The sequence below is a fragment of the Peromyscus californicus genome, unplaced genomic scaffold (genome assembly GCF_007827085.1).
Source record: "Peromyscus californicus insignis strain IS unplaced genomic scaffold, ASM782708v3 Scaffold_4__1_contigs__length_199733344, whole genome shotgun sequence".
NCBI lineage: Eukaryota > Metazoa > Chordata > Mammalia > Rodentia > Cricetidae > Peromyscus > Peromyscus californicus.
The window spans coordinates 135,978,650-136,004,505 of record NW_026294562.1 but is presented as its reverse complement, the minus strand read 5'-3'; the positions used below and the strand labels follow the sequence as shown (position 1 = coordinate 136,004,505).

General features: G+C 51.3%; 1 protein-coding gene across 2 annotated transcripts in view; it reads left to right on the top strand.

The window, feature by feature from the left end:
- The window catches only part of Pcsk6 (proprotein convertase subtilisin/kexin type 6), a 191,240-nt gene extending 165,741 nt beyond the window's left edge, over nt 1–25,499 (top strand). For both annotated transcript variants that reach the window (XM_052760528.1, XM_052760527.1), the window contains 7 exons: nt 4,638–4,740; nt 6,233–6,429; nt 8,184–8,271; nt 13,271–13,374; nt 18,563–18,692; nt 22,697–22,809; nt 24,091–25,499. In XM_052760528.1, the coding sequence (XP_052616488.1) occupies nt 4,638–4,740; nt 6,233–6,429; nt 8,184–8,271; nt 13,271–13,374; nt 18,563–18,692; nt 22,697–22,809; nt 24,091–24,188 (833 nt within the window). In that variant the 3' untranslated portion in view covers nt 24,189–25,499. The remainder of the gene's footprint in view (nt 1–4,637; nt 4,741–6,232; nt 6,430–8,183; nt 8,272–13,270; nt 13,375–18,562; nt 18,693–22,696; nt 22,810–24,090) is intronic.
- Nucleotides 25,500–25,856: the final 357 nt, after the last annotated feature.

Genomic DNA, 25,856 nt, shown 5'->3' with positions numbered 1-25,856 from the left:
AGAGCATCATGAGGAGGAGGTGGGTGGGGCAGAGATGCTTGACAGACAGAACGAGAAATCAGACAGGAAGAAGCCAGCACCCCAGTGACACTCCATCGAGGCCCCACCTTCCATGGTTTTACCACCTCCCTGAATCATTCAACATTTTGAATCCATCAGTGCTAAAACTGTTGACTTGGTCAGAGAGGCATAATTGATCCAGTTCTCTCTGGAAGCATCCGTACAGATACACATGGAGGTGAGTTCTAGTTATCTCCTCGACATCGCTCAGGCCCATCATTTGACAATCAGAGCTGGTCATCACACTCGGAGGCTCCACCACCTCAGCACTGAGGACCAAGATTTGAGCTCATGAACATTTAGGGCCATCTCCAAACTAGACCAGGTGCCTGGCCAGACCCAGGTGGCAGGACTAATCTCCATGTGGACTATAAGCAATGACCTTAGCAAGTAGAGTGTTGGACTAGAGAACAGGAGGACTGGGGACGGGAAGGCCTGCCGGAAGCAAGGGTGGCAGCCCCAGAAGGCAAGATGAAGCCCAGGGAAGGTATGAGTAGGGTACTGAGAATGAACAGCTTGGAGTGAGGGCCAGCCTCCAGGGACAGAGCCAGCTGGTGGTAGCAGTACAGGTAGGCCCCACCTTCACCACCAGAACTCATCAGGATACTTGATTAAAGAGCAGACCCTGCCGGGCGGTGGTGGCGCACGCCTTTAATCCCAGCACTCGGGAGGCAGAGCCAGGCGGATCTCTGTGAGTTCGAGGCCAGCCTGGACTACCAAGTGAGTTCCAGGAAAGGTGCAAAGCTACACAGAGAAACCCTGTCTCGAAAAACAAAAACAAAACAAAAAAAAAAAAAAAAAAAAGAGCAGACCCTAGGCTGGCCCCACCTAAGAGACCAGGTTCAGCAGGTCTGGGATGCTCTGAAGTCTATACCCGTAGCAGGTAAATAAGACACTCCAGGTAGAGTGTACCTAGGCAGCTAGTAGACCTGAGCCCAGAAAGGATGGAGACAGGACATGGTCTGGGGTTCCTATAAGCATGTGTCCCAACTATTGTTGGAATGAAGGAGGGCCTGGCTTGGGGGAAGCAGCAGCCATTGAGCAAGGAAAATGAATGGGCCTCATGGTGCAGGCCTGTAATCCCAGGAACTTGGGGTACTGGGGTTCTCTGAGTTAGGATGATCATAAGTTCAAGGCTTACTAGGGCTGCAGAGTGAGTTCAAAACCAGCCTGGTCAACTTGCAGTGTCTGTCTCAAAAACATAAGTACAAGTGACATACCTCAGTGATAGAGCATTTAGCTGGTTTATGTGAAGCACCAGATTCAATCCCTGGTCCTGGAAAGAAAGGAGGGGGAGAGAGAGAGAGAGAGAGAGAGAGAGAGAGAGAGAGAGAGAGAGAGAGAGAGAGAGAGAGAGGAGAGAGAGAGAGAGAGAGAGAGAGAGAGAGAGAGAGAGAGAGAGAGAGAGAGAAGGGATGAAGCAGAGGAGGGAGAGAGCAGGATCCCAAGTTGCTTTCCTGAGTCGTTGATTTGCTTTTTGTGTTTTGTTTGTTTGTTTGTTTTCAACCCTGGATTCGCCCCACAAAGGACTGAAAATTGGCTTTTCAAATTAGCCTGTGTTGGTTAACCCCATGGGGTTGTGATCAGCGTCAGCCAAGCTGTTCAGAACATTCAAACACTCCTTCTGCTGGAAGCCTCTGCTGAGAGTGATGTACAATCGCATTGACTCAGGAGGCCGGGCCTCCAGCACACTGAGGCTCAGGAGGCCGGGCCTCCAGCACACTGAGGCTCAGGAGGCCGGGCCTCCAGCACACCGGCTCAGGAGGCCGGGCCTCAGAGTCACTTTCAGCTAATTGAGGGGAGATGCAAAGCAGACAGAATTACAAACTGCGACAACAAAAACAGATGCTCAGGGAGAGAATGAGTTACAGCTGGACCCCAGCATGCCTGAGAGGAAGGGATGGTTGGGCTGGGCTAGCCAGGTGGATCGGACGCAGTGTGTTTCATGGGTGAGATGAAGCCGGATGTTTTGGCTTTTGAAACCATCCAGAAAGCCACATGCTGGTTGATTGGTTGGTTTATGAATGTGATAGCTGCTCTTGGATGGACACTGTCATATCCTAACCTCTCCAGCTGAGGGCTGGCTGCTGCCCATGACCTTGAGGCTATACCGGAATTCTGCTGCCCTGGCTGGCATGTGGCTCCAAGTTTGCAAAGGGCTCCTCTATAGAGGTGGCTGATGAAACTTCCCACTGTGGGAAAGTGTGAGAGGGAGGGGCAGGCAGAGGCGGCAAGTGACATCAGCGTCCTGTGGACCAGTGCAGGGAAAGGCCCAGTCCAGGCCCCTCCCAAGGCCATTTAAGTTTAGGGACTTGCTAGGACATTCTGCCTACAGAGGGTGAGGACATCTACCTTTGCTCCGCTTTCCCTTTGCCCATACTGTCACACCTCAGCCACCAGCAAATGTTTACCTAGCACCTGCTCCACACAGCTGCATCCTGGGTACTTGCATTGAACACACTAGACTCCATCCTGCCAGACCCCATTCTGTCCGTGAGGAAATGGGGCTCATGTCCCTGTTCCCCCCAACACCTTCAATCTTCCTAAAAATGGAAGCTTGTTACTGAACTTGGGGACATCGTTTGTACTCTTAGAAGCCAAGTTTGGCTACCCATCCTTAAGAAGCCAATTAAAACAAGCAAATTAATAACCAAAAGGCAGGAAAAGGAGATTTATTCAGTGTGACCACATTAGGAAAAGGGACACGGAAAAATCCTCTGACCCTACTCCCAAGTCCATGTTCAAGGTCGTGAAGTGGGACTAAAGTTTAGATGGATGTCTAGGGATGTGCACGTCTAACCAGACCTGGTCACGTGCTTCTGCACACCCTTGACCATCATTGTCTCATCCTATAAGGTGGTCTAAAAGTTGTACATCTCTTTCCAGTCGACAAGCTCCCCCTCTGGCCAATGCTTTTTCCTTCTCCCAGCATGTGGGTCTAGAGGATGTCTCATTCCTTTCGAGTCCATCGTTTCAATGGTCTCACGATCAGACCGAGAGACACAGTGTCTCTTTGGAGTGTCTTCCTTTCTACCTGGCTGGTTGCGTTGGTACCTACTGCCTTCTGGGTCTTATAAAGTTCTGCGGAAGGCAAAAGGGAGTGAGTGAGTGGGCAGCAAGGCCACAGCGGAATGCCACCAGGCCTGGTGGGTGGGAAAGTATCCAAACAATAGAGTAATGGAGTGAGAAGTAGAAGTTTCCCAGTCCTGACTTGGGATGAGGCCGACAAGAAACTCCGAAACAATAAACAGTCTTGGGAGGCAGGGTGAGGATGTGTCTCAGGTGCTGGATTTTGGAAGTGACAGGCATGTCTACCTAGGACACAGAATAGGCCAGCAGCCACTTGGAAAGGCCATCTAGAACATCCAGGAGACCTCAGCTCTGCAGGGGTTCACAGTGGGAACAGGCAGGTGGAGACCCACAGTGAAAATTGGGAGGTATCAACAAAGGTGAACCTTAGGGAAGGAAGCAAACTCTAAGGCTTGGGGGTGGGGGGTCCAGAAAGGGAGGGTGAATGAAGAGGACTTTGTGCTTCCCAGCAAAGCCCATTGTGGGCTAGGAGAATGAGGGCTTCTGTCTCCATGACCCCGTGAGATGAGATGGCCAGCAAGTCAACTCCTCTTTGCTTCTGAACTCACTCCCCATCCCCTGCCAACATAAAAAGCTTATGCTGTTTCCTTCTGAAGTCTCAGAAGCCCTCCCAGTGCCTCCTCCAGCCCCTCCCTGCATCCCCTCCGCCCTCCAGGGATGCTTCCCCTCTGTGGGAAAGACAGGAGTCACCTCAGGCTGCCTTCCGCAGCTGAGAGGCAGAGCCTGAAGTCATGCCCACTGCAGCTGAGGAGGCAGACATGTAAACCCGCCTCATCCCCGTGGGGCCCTGGGGGAGGACCCAGAAGGTGACAGTTTTCTGGACTCCATAGAGCTCCCGGCACTTCTAGGTGGCTTTTCCAAGAACAGGGAGCCCACAGTTAGCATTCAAGTCACCCGAGGAGAAGACATTGGTGCCTTACTGTGGACAGCTAGAGTGAGGGAGACCAGAGGTGGAGGGGAGAAGCTGCAGGAAGCTCAACCCACAGTCACCATGAGCTTCATCCAGTGCCACGTTCCCACTGTGCCTGTCCCCTTCCGTCCTGCGCAACTGCAGGCTCACCAGGTGTGGAAATGGAGAGGCTCCTTCACCCTCCACGGGCACTGCATTGCTGCACTGTCACAACCCAACACCCAACTGTACGGCTTTGTTTTTCACAGTGTATAAAACAAGGTGACAGGTCCCATCATGGCGGCTCTAATGCCTCGTCTCTAAGGTCTCAGTTCCCATCTCTTCCCTGGCCTCGGTCCCTCGCTACCACCAATGGCTATTATCACTGGCTCTCATGCCTTTCCTCCAGAGAGGGCCACCCCCCAACTGTGACCACATCCCATGAGTAGGTCTCTGGTGTGGCAGCCCCTGTAAGACGCCACTCTTAAGGAAGTTCCCCGGACCTGGGGGCTGCGGTAACCTGACAAAGGGACCCGTGGGGCTGGACTGGATGGAAAAAGCATCTCTCTGAATGAAAAGAAGTGCTTGTGTCTTTAAGGTGTGTGCCATCCTGAGTGCGGTGACAAAGGCTGCGATGGCCCCAACGCAGACCAGTGCTTGAACTGTGTCCACTTCAGCCTGGGCAACGCCAAGACAAGCAGGTAACAAGTGGCCGGCGCTGCTGTCTGCATGCCCTGGAGCCCCATGGTGTAGCCCAAAGGCGGCCATGTTGAGCTGTATAGTCCTCAACAAAGAAATTTCATCCGAGTTAACAGCTTTGCATTGTTTTGAAAAGTGTAGTATCTTGGTTCTGATCACACAAGTGATACCAGTCCATTATGAAAAGGGAGAAGCTGAACAGTTTGCTGACCGTGCTTAGACAGTGTTCTGCATCCATACTGGATCATACTGAGTACACATGCCTGCTCACAGAGGATTGTGCACAGGACCCTGTACTGTAGGCCTCAGAGAACCAGCAGGGTGGCGTGGCTCTTGGACAGGCTGCTGCTGGGGCTGTGGGGTTCCCTGGAGGCTTCCTAGAAAGTCTGTGCGACTTCCTGTTCCCTGAAGGAGGCCTGACAGACCTGACCTGGGATGCCTAGCCTATAACCAGTTGTCCCAGCTCAAGCTGTCCCTTCTATGGGGAGTGTGCAAGCCTCAGACCCTTGTACCACTCCCTAAGGCTTGAAGCTGCCCTTTTTATTTATCCACTGCACAAACCTTCCTGAACATCCACCATGTGCTGCGTGTGCCTTGCTTAGAAGGCCAAGGTGACGGCGACAGTGCTGGGCACCTTAAAGGTCTGGATGGCTGATGTCCCTCAACACTGCCAGGCAGGCCAGTCAGGGGTGTGCTGTACACAGTGGTGCTGAGATGCAGCTCTTGCTGTATCTGGAGTCCCCCACCCCACACCCAGGTCACACCCTAGCTCTGGCCAAGGGCAGTCATTCTGCAGCTTCGTTCACTGACCTTCAGACTTGTTCTCTGCAGGCATCCGTGTAGGATTTGACCCAGTCAGAAATCCCAAGTCAAGCCAGGCAGTGGTGGTGCACGACTTTATTCCCAGCACTCAGGAGGCGGAGGCAGGCAGGTCTCTGAGTTCGAGGCCAGCTTGGTCGACAGAATGAGTTCCAGGACAGCCAAGACTACACAGAAAAAAACTTGTCCCCCAAAAGAAAACAACACCCCCCAAAAGAAAACAAAATTTAAAAAAGTGAAATTCCAAGTCAAAAAAGAGTCTTAGTGCCTACAGAAAACCAAACAGGTCTTCAGAATGGGAAAGGATCCCTGTTTTGTTTTGTCTTGTCTAGACAAGGTCTCCATATGTAGCCCAAACTGACTAAACTCAGAATCCTCCTGCCTCAGCCAAGTGTTGGGATTATACTTGTGGGCCACCAGACCCAGCTTCTGGAAGTGGATTCCTGTTCTTCAGACCTGCCTGTTCATACCTAGGACCTGCCCCCACCCCACCCTGCCCCCAGCTGCAGTGAGCAAACATAGGGAAACTTACTTATGACAACCTTCCCCCGGGACCCTGTGTCCTCGGCATTTTACCCGTCTAGCTGTGCAGCCTCGGCCCATGTAAGAGCCACACAGGGTGGGCCCAGGGGTGGACTGAAACAGAGAGACCCTCATCTGCACTTGGTCCCACAGGAAGTGTGTGAGCGAGTGCCCCTTGGGCTACTTCGGGGACACAGCAGCAAGACGCTGCCGTAGATGCCATAAGGGATGCGAGACCTGCACGGGCAGGAGCCCAACACAGTGCCTGTCTTGTCGCCGTGGGTTTTACCACCACCAGGAGACGAACACCTGTGTGACCCTCTGCCCTGTCGGGTTTTATGCTGATGAAAGTAAGTAGACTGTCCACAGACACAAGAATGGATGGATTGTGCCCTCCCCCTCAGACTGCCCCCCCTCGCCAGCACCCCTGGGCTGTGCTCCCCTATTCTGGGAGGATTTCCTGGGCCCTTGGCTTCCTGTATTCTATTGGTCTTATCTGGGACTTTTCACCAGGCCAGGGGCTGCGAGTGAGTGTGAAACCACAGTACTCAGCAGCTGTGGCCTGCCGCACACTCAGCCAAGGCACTATTGAAATGAGTCCTGCACACTGGAATTCACACTCTGTTAAGGACAGGGTGCAGAAAAGGTAGCTCATCCACAGCTCAGCCTCACTTGAGGCACCTGAAGAGGATGCCCCGCCACATGTCTTGTCATTTCTCATCCAGGAAGGACAGTGCTGTGAGCATCAGCACAGGTTGATATAATTGGGAGATTGAAGCGCCTAGGAAATGCTAGGAGCTCCACTTGGGATGTAGATGCAGTCTCTGAATGCAGAGGGCCCGCCTAACATGTGGGGGTCATGTTCTAGGAGGTCTGGGTAGCGTCTGTGTGGCTCTTTAAGAGGGGAGCACTATTTTCCTTATCTTGAAGTTGGAAGGGACTAAGAAGCAGCCCCTAACTCGTAATGACAGAGGTGGGACTCAAACTCAGAGCAGGGAAGCCAGATATCCTGCTGGTCCACCTGTCCCAGGTAGACGTGTGGGATGGATGGGCAGGACCTCCAGCATATGTTTTAGCAACTGGTCTCACACTCTGCAAGAGGCGAAAGAGAAGGTTTGTGTTAAATGGACAGGTGACGACTCTCAAATGAGCCGAAGATTTCCAAGGCTTTGCAGGCAGCACCCCCCCCCCCCGACCCTAGTTCTCCTGTTTGCACCCCTGCACTGATCCAGCCTGTCACCTGTCACAACATGCCTGTTAGCCCCGGGGAGGCAGGGCTAGGAAGTCTTTAAAGACATTATCAAGGAAAGACTCCCTTTCTAGGGGAAACAGCGATCACATAGATACGTTTCCCAGCTTTGCAGACATCTGCCTGGGCTGCCAGCCAGGCTCATTTTCGGCCACACATGCGGCTGGCTTCCTCACCTTCCCAGGTCAGGTCAGCCATCCTTCACCGCTGTCCTTGCTGCGCAGCAGCTGGGTGCATGTGAAGGCATGCCTGGACCCCAAGGAGGCTGCACCGAGGCACAGCAAGGGCCCTCAGCTCATGGGCCTGGCACGTAATAGGGACACCAGCTGGGGTTTCATGAGGCATCAACACAAATGAGCTAGATAATAAAGCAGGGAAATGCAAGTGGGACTTGGAATGACCCAGAAGCTCCAGAGAGGAGGGAGAGAGTCCTGCCTCATCCTAGAGGTACCAAGTCCTCGGTGAAGACTCCATGAAAGACTCATTGGGAGAGGGACTGGTGGCCTCCAGGGTACCCGATGGTCTATAAAGACTCGAGCCTGATTCAAGTGTACTCAGCTAGCCAGGAATGGGCTCTGGTCCCTGTGGCCATAAGCAGAATGGTCTCCTCTACAGCGGGACCACCTCTGAAGCCTGCTGGTCCTTTGAGGATTTGATTGCCATACTCCAGACAAGGGATGTGGAAGAGCTGGGGTCTAACACCCAGGTCCATGATTAACTTCCTGATCTCTGGAGAGAGCCCTGGGGAGAGCTGTCATGCCAGGACCACCTAGCATGCCGGAGTTCATTCTCCACTCTGGATCCCCCCAACCCCCCATGCCATCCTCTGTTTCCCATCTTCCTGTTTTTCTCCAGGTCAGAGACACTGCCTCAAGTGCCACCCAAGCTGTCAAACGTGCGTGGATGAGCCCGAGAAGTGCACTATGTGTAAGGAAGGATTCAGGTGAGCCTGCCCTGAACCGGGGGAGGGAAAAAAAAGAGACAGGATCCACGCTGTGTTTGCTTTCTCAAGAGTTTGCATCTTTTCCAGAAAGCTAAGATGTCAAAGGCCTGGAGCCCAAAGAGTCCTGGCTGTCAAGTGTTGTTGTTGTTTTACTCTTTTGGGGGTCCACCACCCAGCTCCCAAATAAATCACACACAGAGGCTTATTCTTAATTATGAATGCCTGGCCTTAGCTTGACTTAGTTTCCAGCCAGTTTTTCCATAACTTTAAAATTATCCTGTCTACCTTTGGCCTCGAGGCTTTTCCCATTCTCTTACTTCTGCAAATCTTACTCTTACTCCGTTGCTGGTTGTGTAGCTGGGTGGCTGGTCCCTGGAGTCCTCCTCCTTCTCTGGCTCCTTCTTCACTCCTCCATCTCTTTTCTTCTCCCTCCTCCCAGATTTCTCCGTCTATATATTCTCTCTGCCTGCCAGCCCCGACCGTCCTTTCTCCTGCCTTGCTGTTGACCAATTCTTTATTAGCCCATCAGGTGTTTTAGACAGGCCCAGTAACACAGCTTCACAGAGTTAAACAAATGCAGCATAAGCAAAAGTAACACCCCTTAAAATAACATTCTACTACAGTCAAGTCAAGGGCTGTTGAGGAAGGGAAGTTGGAGGATGGTCAGAATTCCCACATTTTAGGCCAGGTTTGGAGAATTGGTTAGAGTAACAGTTGAACACATCAGGTACAACAGAGTTTGCTGTTGGGAGGTCAGGAGGAATTCCTAGGAAGCTTAGGTGACTTTCCTTGTACTCCAGTGCCCCTCCTGGTCCCCGCCATGGCTGGCCCACCCTCCCTCCTGGCCATCCTCTGTCTTCTCTCATCAGCACCTCAGGGTTTTCCATCTTCAGCCAGAGAATGAACTTGGCTTCCTGAGGATGTCCCGTAGATTCTTGGTCCTCCCTGTTCCACAGAACGAGGCCCTGTGAAAGTTCAGCATTCAAAAAAAAAAAAAAAAAACCTCTCTGCTAGGCTAAGGAATCATCAAACAATTTTTAATCCTTTTGTTTGAATCATTCAGTGAACCCAAGTTACCATCTAAAAGTTTCGAAAGCATATATTGAAAGTAAGCTGTGGACATGCCCATATAGCGGGACTAGCACCCTGGTCTTCATGGAAAGGCAGAAAGGGAAGGAGTCACTACAATCAGTGCCTGTGACAGACATAGGAACCTCGGGGGTTCGTGTCCAAATGCCAGTGAGGCGAGGTGAAGCCTGAGCCCCTGCATTTCCAGCAGATGCTCAGCTGAGGGAATGCTGTGGTCCAGACAGGGATTTCCAGCAGATGCCCAGCTGAGGGAATGCTGTGGTCCAGACAGGGATTTCCAGCAGATGCCCAGCTGAGGGAATGCTGTGGTCCAGACAGGGATTTCCAGCAGATGCCCAGCTGCAGGAATGCTGTGGTCCAGACAGGGATTTCCAGCAGATGCCCAGCTGAGGGAATGCTGTGATCCAGACAGGGATTTCCAGCAGATGCCCAGCTAAGGAATGCTGTGGTCCAGACAGGGATTTCCAGCAGATGCCCAGCTGAGGGAATGCTGTGGTCCAGACAGGGATTGCCAGCAGATGCCCAGCTGCAGGAATGCTGTGGTCCAGACAGGGATTTCCAGCAGATGCCCAGCTGAGGGAATGCTGTGGTCCAGACAAGGATTTCCAGCAGATGCCCAGCTGAGGGAATGCTGTGATCCAGACAGGGATTTCCAGCAGATGCCCAGCTAAGGAATGCTGTGGTCCAGACAGGGATTTCCAGCAGATGCCCAGCTGAGGGAATGCTGTGGTCCAGACAGGGATTTCCAGCAGATGCCCAGCTGCAGGAATGCTGTGGTCCAGACAGGGATTTCCAGCAGATGCCCAGCTAAGGAATGCTGTGGTCCAGACAGGGATTTCCAGCAGATGCCCAGCTGCAGGAATGCTGTGGTCCAGACAGGGATTTCCAGCAGATGCCCAGCTGAGGGAATGCTGTGGTCCAGACAGGGATTTCCAGCAGATGCCCAGCTGAGGGAATGCTGTGGGCCAGACAGGGATTTCCAGCAGATGCCCAGCTGAGGGAATGCTGTGGGCCAGACAGAGAGCAGCAGGTGCATCATGAGGCATTGTGAGGCCACACCCACTTACCCAGCTCAGCCTCCCTCCTCCCACTTGGGAGACTAGAATTCACAACAAAGGTGAAGCTCTCTAAAGATGAACAAACGGTGGAGGAGAACTTAGCGGGCCGGGAGCAACGGACAAGACCTTAGAGAGCATCTACTCTTACCACAAGTGTCCCAACCCATGTCACCCCATTAACCTTTATCGCAATTTATGAAGTCATTAGTGTTACTCGGAGTTCTCATGCAAAGGAGGTCAGTGACTTTCCCAGAAGGCTCCCTGTGGCTGCCTCGGTGACACTGCCCTCACCCTGCCCTTTCTTTCAGATCAGAGTTTGGATGACAGGCAGGGAAAGCAAGGCCTTCCAAAGTGACACATCATACCCACCGTTCTGTAGACCTGTTGGCTAGACAGGGCAGGATTAGAAGCAAAAGGACCCACAGGTCCAGGAAGATATCCCAAAGGGAACAAAGCTGAGAGAAAGACATTCTACTAGAGGCCATCGCCGGAGGCAGGCAGAGGCCAGCTTTAATATCCTGGGCCTCTCTAGCCCTGGCATTTACTGCTCTGGGCCCTCAAACTCTGGGCTGCTAACTGAAGGTGTAAAGGATGGAAGACTCCATGGATCCAACTCCCTGGAACCTATTTCCCAGAGGAAAAGTGCCAAGGGGTCCGAGATACCTATTTCTACGTCCTGTGGGGAAGAGTGACGTCAGGGATGGATGCAGGCCAGGAAGTGCCTCTCGGGCAGAGATCACTGGGCAGGTGTGCTGGTTGCGGTAATACGTTTCCATAGGAGAGCACAAGCAGAGCGGGGAGACGTCACCAGCCATAATCCACAGAAAGCTTCCTTTTATTGTCCAATCTCCTCTTCAGCTGTGACTTCAAATCATTGCTGTCACATCACAGCTATGAGAGAACAGCCGGGCTGCCGCCTCCTGGCCATCCATCTCTTTAGGGGGATAAACACAGGGGTTCCCAGGGAAGTTATCAGTTATTACAAATATGATTTAGCGGTCCTGCATGGTGGCCCTGGCACCCACAGTGAGAAAGAGTCCCAGGTGAGCACCTGACATCTGTGGAGAGGAGCTTGCAACCCTGTGGGCATTACCCCAAAACACGGGGTTGGGGGGATTGACATGTGCAGAACAGCACACTTACCCTTTTTTCATCAAAACATGGATGGGTGGGCACCCACTGAATATCCCATAAACCTAACTGAATAGCCCACAAGTGGAGAACTCAGTTCTCCGTGCCGGCCCCACTTCTGAGGCTACTCCCAGACCTCAGGTTGTAAACCATCCTTGCTTCCAGCTGGCTGTCAGAGTTCCCCCAGCCTCCCCTTGGGTTTGATTGCTTTGCTACACCTGCTCCTGGAACGGGGTGACACTTCCCTTACTTTAGCTGGTTATTGTACAGGTGTTGCAAAGGAAGTGGATTGGAGTAGTATTATACATAGCCAACTGGCAGAGTCAAGAGCATAGGACCTTCCATTCCTGTGGCGTTGGGTGCAACACCCTCCCAGCAGGTGGATGGATGTGTTCTTTGTAGCCAAAATGGGCCTTGAACTCATGGCAGTCGCCCTGCCTCAGCCTCCTGAGTTGTGTATATGTTCTTGTTCACTAACCTAGAAACTCTAAATCATCTCCTTTGGAGTTGCCATGGAGACTGCATTATGGAGGCCTGAGTTACTGTTAACATCACCGGTGACCAATTCGACCTTCAGTCTCTTTCACCTCCTCGGAGGCTGGGGTGGTGGGGTTGCAAAGTCCTGCTCTCTGATCAATGGTCTGTTCACCTGGCAACCAGTCCCCCACCTGAAGCTGCTGAAGAGCCAGCAGCTACCAGTCACCTTATTAGCATGCAAAGTGACACTTATCACTATTGATTCTCGAGAGCCTTGGAGCTCTGTGCCGGGATGAAGCCTAAATATATATTTCTAATTATAAATCACATCACAGCAGGACTTTCTGGCTCTGACAGATGCACCCCAGAGCAGAGCTCAATCTGTTTATCGGCAAACCCATTTAAAACGTGTGCATCAGACACAGTACAATCCCAGGAACCAAAGAAATCATAGTAGGTGACATTTATTTACACTGCTGTGTGCCAGACACCAAACAGTTATATGTATTTGCTCGGTGGGTCTTCCAAGCAGCATTAGGCTGTAGGAACCAATTACCAGGAGGAAGCGGGGTCTGCTGGCTTGCTTGGGGTTGCACAGCTGGGAAGTGATGGAGCCAGATCCTGCACGGGTGGTATAGCTCAGTTTGTGTCCAAGAGACTGCGTTGCCGGGCTGCCTGGCTAAGGGAAAGATATGTAGGCACTGATGAGGTGAGAAAGGAAGGCAGAAGCCACGTGTAGCAGGCTGCCAGCTGCCAGGAGGGACTCTCATTTCAAGTTCATGTGAAACAGGAGAGTTTTAAGTAAAGAAGAAACCAGAGCAGAGCTAGGACTGGGATAGCCTTGTGGCCATTACCCTCACACACAAATGTAGACCCTTTGCGGACTCAAGCCAGTAAGCTGGAACTAGCCTGCCACATTGGCAATCGCTCGATGCTCCAGTTCTCCGGGGGAATAGGGTGTTTTTGACTCAGGTTTCAGAAAAGCTACGGAGAGAAGCCATCGTAGAGTAGAAGACTGGAAGCTTTTTCCTCCTGCACCAGGATGGAGGCCCCCCCAGCCCCGGACCTCCAGCTGGCTTCAGGACCGCTTTGCCAGCTTTCATTAGCTGGGAACCTCCAGTGACACGAAGCGCAGTTCTTTGATAACGTTCATTTCCTCCTGTGAAAAGCGTTTGAGGACAGATCATAATTTAATTAGAATTTTGGAACATACATAGAAATGGGCCTTATTTTCTTTTTACCAGCCTCGCACGGGGCAGCTGCATTCCAGACTGTGAACCGGGCACCTACTTCGATTCTGAGCTGATCCGATGTGGGGAGTGCCATCACACCTGCCGAACCTGCGTGGGTAAGCTGCCAAGGCTTTTGTCTCATTGGACAACAGCATGCATGGTCACCAAGGTGAAGAGGCCGGCTATCTTGAAATCCAGGAAGTTCTGTAACTCCAGGTTTCTGCATTTATTACAGAATAAAACTCAAAGGCAGGGGGCTTAAAGTGTAGCTCAGGGATGGAGTATTTGCCTCCCATGTAGAATGTGTGGGGGAAATAGACTATAAAAACACAAAGGGCCTCCCAGCCTCCTAGGGCTGGAGCGGGAGAATGAGGGGTTACTGTTTAATGAGTACAGCAATGCAAGTTAGGGGAAATGAAAAATGTTCCACACATAGAGGGCACTGATGGCTGCTCACCCATAATTAGTGAATTAGTAATGCCACCCAACTACACACTTGAAGATGTTTGAGATGTTGAGTTTGTTGTGTACCTGATACCAACAGTTTTTTTTTTAATTAAAAACAAAAACAACCCAAAATGCAAAGACCCACTCTTAGCAAGCTGCCTGGATTTCCCAGCCTTAAAAACAGCCATGCTTTTAGGCAAGAAATAAAGGTTGTTTAGCAGCTCGTGAGCTGGCTTGCGTTAAAACTCTACTCTTGCTGCAGAATTAAACTAAAATGCAGCACCATAAAGATTGAGAGGACTCAGAGAGAGGTGGGGCCAGATCCAGGCAGGGTGCGATAAAACAGAACTTCAGTTCTCTGTACCCATCTCCACTTATTTTGAACGTTTTTATTCAAAGAGGAAAAGACTGCCATAAACAATTTTACATGCATTATAGTTCCCCGCCGAGATTATAGCACAGATGTCTCCGGGCACAGATTTTATGCAGAATATAGCAGAGATTTCATTCATTTTATTGGGTTTCATTTTGCAGTCATCCGCATGCATCGTGAGTTATGTGCGCAGATATGTTCCAGGTGAAGCATTCTCCACGATTCCCTTCCTGCCCCCAGCACTTTGCTGCCTTCTAAGAAAGTCACATTAGATGGAGTTTTTGCTACAGTGACAGTATAAGAATTAGATCTCAGCTAAATCTCATTTGCCACAAAACCACTTATTAGAAATGCCAGGAGGCAGGCACTGTCATCCTCCGTATGGTCCCACGTGAGCCTCGTGAAGCTATCAATTGTGCTACCCAAGTGGACATTCCAGAGATCCCAGCATCCACAAGCAATGGCTGGGACTGACCCTAGGCCTCCTGTGGGAGACGTGCCCTCCTCCACCCCATCCTCAGACAACCCCAGAAGGATCCAGGCTTAACCTTAGGAAGAATCTTTTCCACCCGGTTGCCCTGCTGCCTTTTTATTTCCTGTTTTTGTTTGTTTGTTTGTTTATGTATACGCGTGTCCCTGCAGGTCAGAAGAGGGCACCAGATCTCATTACAGGTGGTTGTGAGCCACCATGTGGGTGCTGGGAATTGAACTCAGGACCTCTAGAAAAGCAGTCGGTGCTCTTAACCACTGAGCCATCTCTCCAGCCCTTATTTCCTGTTTTTAGTCCTGGTTTAACCAGGGTTGTTTAAGAAGCATCTCCAGTGCCACCTATTTAAATGTCAGAGCCACCTGAATCCATAGCATTCAGGCCTGTGGTCTATAACTCTTTTGATTTCAAACATTCAATTCCCTTCTCTTTCTCAGCGTCCCCAGACCGTCTGGCAGCCAGTGGCTGGACTGAGTCACTTGTAGTTTTCTTATCTCAGTCCTGTATCTCCTCCGTCACTCGAAGAGTTCAGTTCCCAGCAGGCAGGTCTAAAGCTCTCAGAAGAGAGGGATTCGCCATGTCTCCCCATGCCTTCTGCCCGGCCTCTTGCTAACCTCCCTAGAACATGTGTAACCCAAGGCAGCGACTGGGACCAGAGCCTTCTCTTTCCCACTCAGAGTCATCTGAAGGCCCTTGCGCCATGTCAGGGGTGGTCTCCCTAGAAGCACCTGTGCCTGGTGACATCTTTGATACATCATGGTGGCCTAGCCTACCGTGTTCCAAGTACATTGAGCTTTGTGGGAGTGAGACTCTTGGCCATCTCCATTGTCAGTGCTCGGAGCATCCTGGCATTGCGATTGTGATCCTTGGCTCAGGGATGATGAGTCGACTCATGGGAGAGGGGAGTGCCTGCTTTCTCTTACCCGCCCAGGACAAGTGGCAGCCAGTGGGCATGTCTACATGCTCGCTAGGATGAGAAGCGGTGCCCAAGGCCCTTGGGATGGTTGACCCTGGCCTGCACCTGGGAAGGCACAGTAAGAAATTGTGAGTGAAAAAATACGACGACAGGTCCAGAGAGGTTTCAAAGGAAAAGAGCTACTTTCTACCTTAGCACTTCTCATGGCGTGTTCTTCTTGCCTTCTGAGCAAGGCTCTGTTAGCATGATGGGTTAGCATAAGCATAGCCCATTGAGCTGTTACCGTTAACACTGTGGGGGGCGTCTAAAGCGCCCGGAGCCTATAAAGACTGAATGGAATCCGTGAGAGAATTTGAATATGACATTCATAATTAGTAGTTGTGAGAGTAGTTTCATAGAAAATGTGCTTATCAGCATTTTTTGTTCTAACAGACTACATATAACATAAAATTTACCATCTCAATCATTTAAAAAAACTTTTTGTTTATTTACTATTTTATTTTATTTGGTTTTTTGAGACAGGGTTTCTCTGTATAGTCCTGGCTGCCCTAGAACTCACTCTGTAGACCAGGCTGGCCTTGACCTCAGAGATCCACCTGCCTCTGCTTCTCAAGTGCTGGGATTAAAGGCATGTATTGCCACTGCCAGTTTAAAAAAAAGTTAGTTGACATATCTGTACTGATTTTTGAGGCTCCTTATTATAATTCAGTGCATGTATTCAATGTATGATGACCAAGTCAAGGTCATTAGCATTTCTGTCTTCCCCGATATTATCATTTCTATGTGTTGGAAACCCCAGGCTCTTCTAGTTATCTGGAAGCATGACTGAATGCTGTATGCTATAGTTGCCCTATTCTTGCTATGGAATTGTTTCCATTGCTTTTTTTTCACTGGCAAAATGCTTGACAAAAGCGACTTGGGGAAGGGTTTATTTTGGCTCACAGTTGGAGGGTGTCGGCCATCGTGGCAGGGAAGGCATGGTGGCCTGAAAGGCTCTAGCAGTGGTAGCAGGGGTTTGTGTCAGCTGGCCACACTGCATACACAGCTAGCAAAGGGAGAGGAACACTGGTGCTCAGCTGGCTCCCTCCTCCACTCCCCCTTTTTATTCAGTCCAGCACCCCAGCCCATGGGATCATGCCTCCCACACTGACAGAAGTTAAACTTCTCTGGAAACACTCCCACACAGAAGCCAGAGGTGTTGCCTAGGAGATTCTAAATGCAATTGAGTTGACAGTCAAGACATCACAAGCACATTAGAACAATGCCTCCTCTGCAGTTGTTTTGATACCTATTATTCACACTCTTACTATGCCTGCCATCCCAGCATGGCCATTTTCAGATGTACAGTTTAGTGGCATTAAGCGCAAACACGTTGTTATGGGACCAATACCACCATTCATCTTTGGGGTTTTACCATTTTTCCCAACTGAACCTGCAGCCAACATGTTTTCTAATTTCTTATTTTCTGGTGGTAGGGATTAAGCCTTGCAGCTGGGCAGTGGCAGCACACACCTTGGATTCCAGCACTCGGGAAGTAGAGACAGATGGATCTCTGTGAGTTTGAGGTCAGCCTGGTCTACAGAGTGAGTTCCAAGACAGCCAGGACTACACAGAAAAACTTTGTCTCAAAAAACCAAAACCAAACAAGCAAACCAAAACCAAAGATAGATAGATAAATAGATAGATAGATAGATAGATAGATAGATAGATAGATAGATAGACAGATAGATAAAATCCAGATCCTCATTCATGTTAGGCAATGCTGTAATACACTTTTAATCCATAATCAACTTTTTAAAAATGAAGACAGGGACTCAGTAGGTTGTCCCTAAGTTTATAATCCTCCTGCCTCCACATCCTGAGCACTGGAGTTATAAGTGTGCACCACCACATCCACCTCGTAATAACTGTTGGTTAGATTTAATAGACTGAGCATTATCTAGGGGTATTGCCTAGTGGTAATGTGCACACTTTACATATGTGAACCCCAAAACCACCACCAAAAAAGTAGTGAACGTTCAACTAGATACAAGCATCTGTTCCCGTCAGAGGGACCGAGGTTGGAGGAGGGCCAGCAGGGCTAGCAGTCGAGTAGATGAGGCACAGGACAGTGTCAGGCACCAATAGTCCCCGAGGCCCACAATAGAGTGACCCCCTCCAAGTGCACCTGCCACCTTGACCTGCAGATGCTCTCCAGAGACAAACACTCCCATGGGCATGGAGGTAGGGCAGAGATTGCCCAAAGCGTGGGGCGAATCTCTAATTAAAAACAAGATAAACCTGAGAGAATTTCAGTTTGAGGGGGTTGGCAAACAACCACACCATAGGAAAAAAGAGACTCCATATGGATATTCTTGTCCATTACAGAAGCCCAAAGACAGGAGGAGCCCTGGGCTCACTGGCCAGTCAGTCTAGCCTAATTAGTGAGCCCCAGGCCAAAAAGAGATCTTATCTCAAAAGAGAGGCAATATTCCTGAGGGTGTCTTTCAAGCCACACACACACACACACACACACACACACACACACACATACACACACACATACACACAAACACACACACACACACACACACACACACACACGCATACGCACGCACGCACGCACGCACGCACACAACCAGACATATACCTTCATTCACATTTAGAAAAGTAGGAACCATGTGGAAATAGTTTGGGTGCCATGCCCAGTTTAACCCAGTGAACCTCATACACCATTACTTTGGTGTGATACAACTAAAATCTGGCACGTTTGTGGTTTACACCCCCAGTATGACTCAGTTTGACCACACCTGTTGAGGAGCTACTGCACTGATTCTAGCCAAAAGCTACATAGAAATACATATAACCAAAGTCAGTCATGATGGCCCAGGTAGAGCACCTCACTGGGCTCAGCTTAGGCCTCTGATGTCCCCATCTGTGAAGTGGGGACAGTGATCTACCTCCAGTCACGTAGCCAGCTCTCACTGAGCTCCTGGAGGGTGTCAGCTGTGTGGGTGGCCTGGGGACATCTGAAGATCCCCACAGACGTTCTAGAACACCAGACATGTCCTTGACATCTGCTTCTTTCTCCTCACCTGTCAGGGCCCAGCAGAGAAGAATGTATCCACTGTGCAAAAAGCTTCCACTTCCAAGACTGGAAATGTGTGCCAGCATGTGGTGAGGGCTTCTACCCAGAGGAGATGCCTGGCTTACCCCACAAAGTGTGTCGAAGGTATGATCTTCCGGGCTGTGGCCCAGGCTGACAGGGGGTAGTGGTCATCTGGACACTGCAGAAAGAGCAGCTGGATGGCCAGGTGTGGTGTCACTTTCCCTGGAGCCTAGGGGATCCACATGCTTCGATGTGAACCTGTTGTTAGGTGCAGAGGGCAAACAGGAAACCATTTACTGAGGAAGGGATGCCTACAGTTAGTGATTGCCAAAGTCGCAAGCCAGCTGGCAGCCTTCAAACCCCTCTTAATGCCTAATTATTTGTGAAGCACTTACCATATGCAGGCACTGGGTAGCAGTGGGCTAGGACAGGAAACAGAATTAACAAGGTGCTGCCACACGGCCCTCCCCAGTAGCAGATGGTACAGGGCAATCCTGCACAAGCCACGATGCAGGATGCTTTCCCACTGTAGGTGACCAAGGCAACCAATGTATGGGAGTTAACACTTTTCCTCAGTTAGATATTTGAGACAAAACGAAACAACCCTGGTCATGTCCTCATGACAGAGCCATGGCTTTGACACTCCACATATTTTTTAACCCTCTTGCTCTCTTTCCATCCCTCCCGTGAGTGCACACACTCGGTGAGTGCCACTGGACCTGTGAGTGCTCCCTTGTACTGTGGGACATGGGCTGTTCAAGAAGCAGACGTGTGCTTTCGTATGTGCTTGGCTGGCTGGGAATTGTGCCAGCTCAGGACATAAACAGGCCAGGAACCGGAAAGGCAGAATATGGTGTATGAGCAACAGGGAGGCATTTGAAGGTGGCGGTGCCGATGCAATGGAGGGTGGTCTTGGAGGGAAGCGAAGTAGGGGGACTTCGGTCTGCAAAAGACTCGGAGCAAAGCCAGTCTGGGACACTTGTGTCAGGACTGGGGTGAGAGTCCTTGGCCAGCTCCCACTCCCAGAGGCAAAGCCCACAGTGGGGTCTGCCTCCTGGGATATTTTGTCACTTGAACTGAGGAGCTCAAGTCCTTGCACTGAAAAAGAGGGGTCAGTGGTGGGGGTCTTATGTGTGTACAAGGGTCAGCATCCTGCTGGGTTGGTTTGAAACAGGGAACTTGGCCACCTCCTCCTGCCATGCTGAGTCCTGTGCGCAGGGCCGTGGACACAGCTGTCTGCAGTAAACCTTTCATTTCACAAGCCAGCTGGTTTACTGGTAATTAAACCAAGGACAGCAGCAGAGGGACAGCATGGAACTTAATGATGATAATCACTTTCATTTGTCAAGTGCCCCAGACTCCTGGGGATGCTGACTGTGGCATCCAGAAGCCATGGTGTTCCAGCCTCTAGGAGATAGGAGGGAGACCAGCCCACAGATGCTCCTTGGGCAGAAGTTCCTGGGTACTAGTTTCTATCTGAGGGGATGCTAACGGCCCCAGAGGGGAGTTCAGCCTCAGCTTGGAGCTGATAGACCACATCCTGGAGAAACACCTCCCAGCTGCCTTGCACAGACCCCAAGCCATAAAGTGTCAGAGCTTCACATGATTGTACCTCACTGAACCTCTGGCCCTGAAGAGCCTCTATAAATCTGAACCTTTCATTAAGAGAGAAAACACATGGTTCTGGATGCCTCTCCCAACTCAGGCAGCCACAGCTGTGGGCGAGCCACGGGCGTCCTTCAGGCTCTGGAATGCTACCTGGTACCATACTTCCCTTGCAGAAGAGCCAGGGAGGCCACAGAAAACACATAACCGTCTGAGGGCTAGATATGGAAGGCAGAATGGCACAGGCCTGCTTGGTTGCTCACTTGAATACAAAGAAGACAGGTGGCAGCTGAAGCCTGAAGCTGAAGGCGGCCGTTTGTGGCAGTGTCTCAGAGCTCCAGCCAAGCCAAGGCTCAGTACAGGGATCGTCTGCTCCCAAGCAAGGACCTCTTGGAAGAAACTGAGCAACTCTGGGGGTGCTGCTCCAGGGGTAGAGTTACCACTCATTCCCCCAGCCCTCGACAGTCTCCCGACTCCTCGGGGGGTACAGAAGTCCTCAGAGTATGCTTCCTGCCTAATTTGTACCCAGACTGAAGCTTGATGAGGGCTTTTGAAGCAGGTGGCCCCATGCCCCACTCTTTCCTGGTAGGGGGTGGCTCTGCTGCGGTACAGAGAGAGAGGTCTGTGGTGAGCACAGCTCCCCCTCCAGAATTTGGCAGGGTAAATTTGGCATGGTGTTTTAGAGGTGAAATTGGTACTACAGAAGAACCATAGGTATCCTGAAAGCCCACCTGCCCTAGAGACCTCTGCCAGTATTGTGCCGGTACATTCTGAAGCAGGAGACAGGAGGCGTTTGGGGAATGGGGTATGGGAGATATCATCTCTTTCTCAGGGAAGCATTATGCTCAGTTCTTCCTCCCCAAACTCCAAATGAGCACTTGGGGTGGCCAGCATCACATCTAGGCCTCCAGAGACCAGTGCAAATACTCCAGCTGAGCCTGCCTGGCCTTCTGGCTGCGGAACCCGGACTTGCTCAGATGGGATGTTTTACTGGCAGTTTTCACTGCAGAAACAGAAAACAGAAGCACCTGCCATCCTGCTGAGCTCAGTGAGCAGTATGTGAAGAGCCAAGCTGCGTCTGGCTTGGGTTCTTATTGCAGCCTACTCCATACCGTCGCTATTCATGATTGAAGCAACACTCGGCCAGTACCTGGGTAGTCCCTGGGTCCCTGAGTCTCCCAGACAACTGACATCTTTTGAAATGGCTAGCCTGGCATGCACGTCCATGAAAGATGCCAAGAAGATCTCCAGGGGACCTGTGTCATCAGGACTTTGTGGGTACTACTGGGAGACAGTGTGGCTAGAACCAGACACCAGGGACTTCCCAAAATTGCACCAGAAGTAGAGTGCTCCTGTAGTCTGGGAGCAGCGCCTGAAAGTGGTTCCCTGAGCGGCTAACACACTGATCTGAAACCAGGACTCCGAGCTCTAGCTAGTTCAGCGGCCTCCATTGCATTGGGAATAAACACCCACCTCATCAAGGCTGAGGAGATGCTGCATTAGGGCTTCTTGTAACTCAGATTAAACCCCACCAGGGGCATTTCATCACTGAAGGCCTCACATAGGTGGCGGCAGTCATCTGTCTTAAACATGGGATCCCCTGGGGCAGGCCAAAGCATGGCTGAGCTAGGCTTCTTCCCCTCCCCCAGGCCTGTTCCACACTTAAGTGACAGTAGCAAGGGAAGTGGGAAGCAGATAGGAGCCTCTGTGGAGTCCTGGTCACCTGGAGCTGGAAGTAGCAACAGAGGCAGCAAGACAGCTTGGGTACACACACAGCCCTGGGTGGGAACCATGCAGACTCAAGCTAAGTTGTTTCTGTCAAAGGCCATACAATACATAATTCAGGCTTGCAAGGGCCTGCCTATCAGAGCTACTTAGCTTTACCACTGTAGCACAGAGCACCCACAGATCAGGTACAAATGAGCCCATATTCCCATGAGACTGCTGAGTGTGGACTCCAGGTGCGGTCCACTTTTGTGACCTGAGGTCATAGCACTGGGAATTAGCAGGACCATGGGGCCAGGCTGGGCCAGGACTGTCTGTGGAAGCAGGAATAGGAATGTGACTACTCCCTCCCCAGGTTAGGCAGATGTATCAGTCAGGCATGCTCAGCTAGCTCAATGGCAGAAGTTCTGGGGTCAGCTCCAGAAACAGATTTGTCATGGCCCTAAATAGAGTGTGTCCTCTGCCCCAAGCCTACAGCCATCACAGCTGGACAGCTGGAAGCTCTGGGAGGCCCATGTGGGGAGTGGACTAGTGTCCACAGAGAGTCTCAGAGAACAAGGCCCGGCCTCCCCTCCTGGGAATGCTCCTACCCACTGACTGTGGCAGCTTTTGCCTTCCCATGGCAACGGAGAGGATGAACAAGAACGATGTGCCAACACTCAAAGCATGTCAAGGCATTCCTCCCCTGAAACCAGTGCTGAGGGTTTGGGAGGATATGCTGGAAGGTTCTGGGATGGGAGCCCCACAGAGGAGGGCCTTTCCCCCAAACCTCAGGAGGAGCTGATGTCTTCCCACAGATGTGACGAAAACTGCTTGAGCTGCGAGGGTTCCAGTAGGAACTGCAGCAGATGTAAGGCTGGCTTCGCGCAGCTGGGGACCTCCTGCATCACCAACCACACGTGCAGCAATGGTGAGTGCCCACAGGGTGACCCTCAGAGCTGCCCGTGAAGCAGCAAACAGAAGACAACGCACAGGTGTGACTGGCCAGAGCAGGAGTGTTAGCTCTGACTTGTTTGACCATCCAGTTGGCTGCATGGCTTAAAAGCAGTTTGGTTTGTATACCGTTCCCACTCTCCTGATATAGGCTAAAGGCAGCTTGAGGGCAGCGACTTCCCCCTAGGAGAGGTCAACACCGGGAGGCCTGGAAGACCTCATCCTCCCGACTGGAAGGACAGAGTTGAGCCCCGTGCTCAGCAATAGGAACCCCAGCTGTCTACAGCTGTGCTATGGGAGGGCCTTGGCTCTGCAGGTAGATGGTGGGGGTGTGGGGGGGGGGGGTAGGAGGACAAATTATGAAAATAGAAACTCAGAAGAATTCCAAAGATGGTGGGGATGGCAGGCAGGAGGAGGGTCAGCAGAGGCCTCTGTCCTGGAGGCCTCATACAGGCTCAGGTTGCTGTGTTTGGAAGGGGGACTCATACTGAGCAAGCAGTAGGGAGGAGCTGCACGGAGCCAGTGCTGGATACCATATCCTGATATGCAGAAGGATCCAACCACTCCATGTATCCAAGGTGGACAGGTAATCCCCGGTTATAATGTGGCATGGTGTCCTGACTACCAGGTGACCCACTTGCCTTGTTTATTTTTTAAATTTGCAAAATCCTGTCCTTTCAAAGCCCAGGGGGGGGTCCTGTTTAGGAAGTCCCTGCTCAGGTTATGTATCCAGCCCCAGAAAGTGAGGCAGCCATGGGACCGTCTGCTCCCTAGTGACGAGGCAGAGGTGTGATACCAGCCTCCACTGCTGTCCCCACCTTGCCGTCACTAAGTCCTGCCTGCCGGTCTTCTCCCTCCACCTCCTCCGAGGGAATGTCCCCTGGACTATATTCCTGACGCCTGCTTCCCCTTCTGCTCTAGCCCTGCGCCTGTCTCCACCCCCACCCCCCATTCTTCTTCCTAAGCAGCCACCAGCAGTGCCCTGAAAGAGGCTCATATGAACACCAAGGACCCCTCTGGCATACCCCCATCTCACCGCCCCCAGCCCCTTCAGGAACTCCCTCCCCCTTGTCACTTAAACTTAGCAGAGATTCCATACCCCAGTGCCACCTGGGCCTCACCGGACTTTTGCATTGAAATGGCTCCTAAGGGACTATGTGCCCTGCCTGGTGCACCATCAGTGCCTGAGGGCACCTGGAGAATGCTTAGATCTTAGCAGGACCCAGAGTCTGACCCCCTTCTCCTTTCCTGTCGCCAGCTGATGAGACCTTCTGTGAGATGGTGAAGTCCAATCGGCTCTGTGAACGGAAGCTCTTCATCCAGTTCTGCTGCCGCACCTGCCTCCTGGCTGGGTAGGGGCACCAGCCGCCCGCAGAGGGCAGGGTCCTCCCGTCTGCCCATTTGCCCGTCCACCTTCCTCCAGACGGTCAGCCATAGCCTGTTCCTGGGGTGGCCCTGCATCTGACAGCTGGATCTCCTGCTGCGGCATCTCTCAGCACCTGAACCAGGTGGAGGTGGCCCTTGGGGACATGTGGCTAAAATCGCAACACCCCCTCAAACTCTGCTTGCTGGCTGCAGTCTAAAGTCGAACTCCAAATGGGAACAAAATGAATTATGAGACTTACAGCTGCAGCTTCAGAGTGGCTTCTGGGACCCTAGTTTACTGAGATTTCAAGACCAAAGCAGAAAGAGAGAGATGCCTGGCACCACATCAAGTCCCCCTCCCACACGTTTGTGTGACCGTGGCAAATCTCACCGAGCTGGCTGGCAGGTCCCTCGGCTGTCCTCACCTATGATAAAGGGCCTAGCCTCCTCCTACCCATGTGTCACTGGCCACCAAACAGCCCAAGGGACAGTTTGGTCAGACTGTAAATAAAAGAGGTTTCAGGGCATAAGATGTATGACCACTGGGGATAGAATCTATGTCACTGTAGCCAGCTCCTTCCAAAACTGCAGCCACCGCCTCGAAGGTCCAGCACCAAACCGGAACAGATCATTCTCTCTTCAGCGTTCTCCTGAGGGAGCCGAGCTAGCTTCATGACTGTTCTTCCTGTGTCCCTGGGGCCTCCTGGGCCTGAGCCACCAGCCATCTACAGATGCAGAGCCTGTGGAGGAGGATCCAAGGGAGGTAATTAGGGCCAGCCAAAAGACACCTGATGGCCAAGCAGTCCCTCCTCAGACACGCAAAGCCAGCCCCTGAATCACTAATCGCCAGCCCTCCACATCACACAACTGCTTTTCAAGTGCATTCGGCCTCTGCTCTCAGGACTCTGTTCTCGGGTGGATGCTGCTCTGGTCCAGTAGAGTACGAGCCTACATGATATAGCTGGATTGATTTCTGCCAAGCCTATGTAGGCATTTTATAAGCTACGTGTTCTAATTTTTACCGATGTTAATTATTTTGACAAATATTTCATATATTTTCATTGAAATGCGCAGATCTGCTTGATCAGTTCCCTTTAATATGGGAATAACATTTGCCTTAAATTTTTCCAACCTTGTCTCTCTCCATATTGTCCCGCTCCCCTCTCTTGACTAAAAAATGTGTTTTGCCACCTGTGAGTGGCAAGGACCCAGCTGCTGTCTGTTGAATCCACAACTTCGAATAAGAAATCAGTGAAGCAAATCTAATGTTAACCCTGAGTTAATAAAAGAGTTAACATCCCATTGCAAAGGAGCCTGTATTTCTTTCCAAGATAAAACTTTGAGCCTTGGTCCTGGCCAGTGGATGAAATGGAGCTCACTCTGTGGTTTCTTGATCTGTTTGATGTCTGTATTCATTACTTTTCTCATTGCTTTAACAAAATATCTGACAAGAAGCAAGGGGGCTGGAGAGATATGGCTCAGCAGTTAAGAGCACTTGTTCTTGCAGAAGACCCAGGCTCAATTCTCAACACCACCACCACCACCACCACCCATGGCACCTCACAACTTGTATATAGCTGCAGTTCCAAGAAATCCAATGTCTTCTGACTTCCGTGGGCAGCAGGAACACGTGTGATATGCACGCATACATTCAGGCAA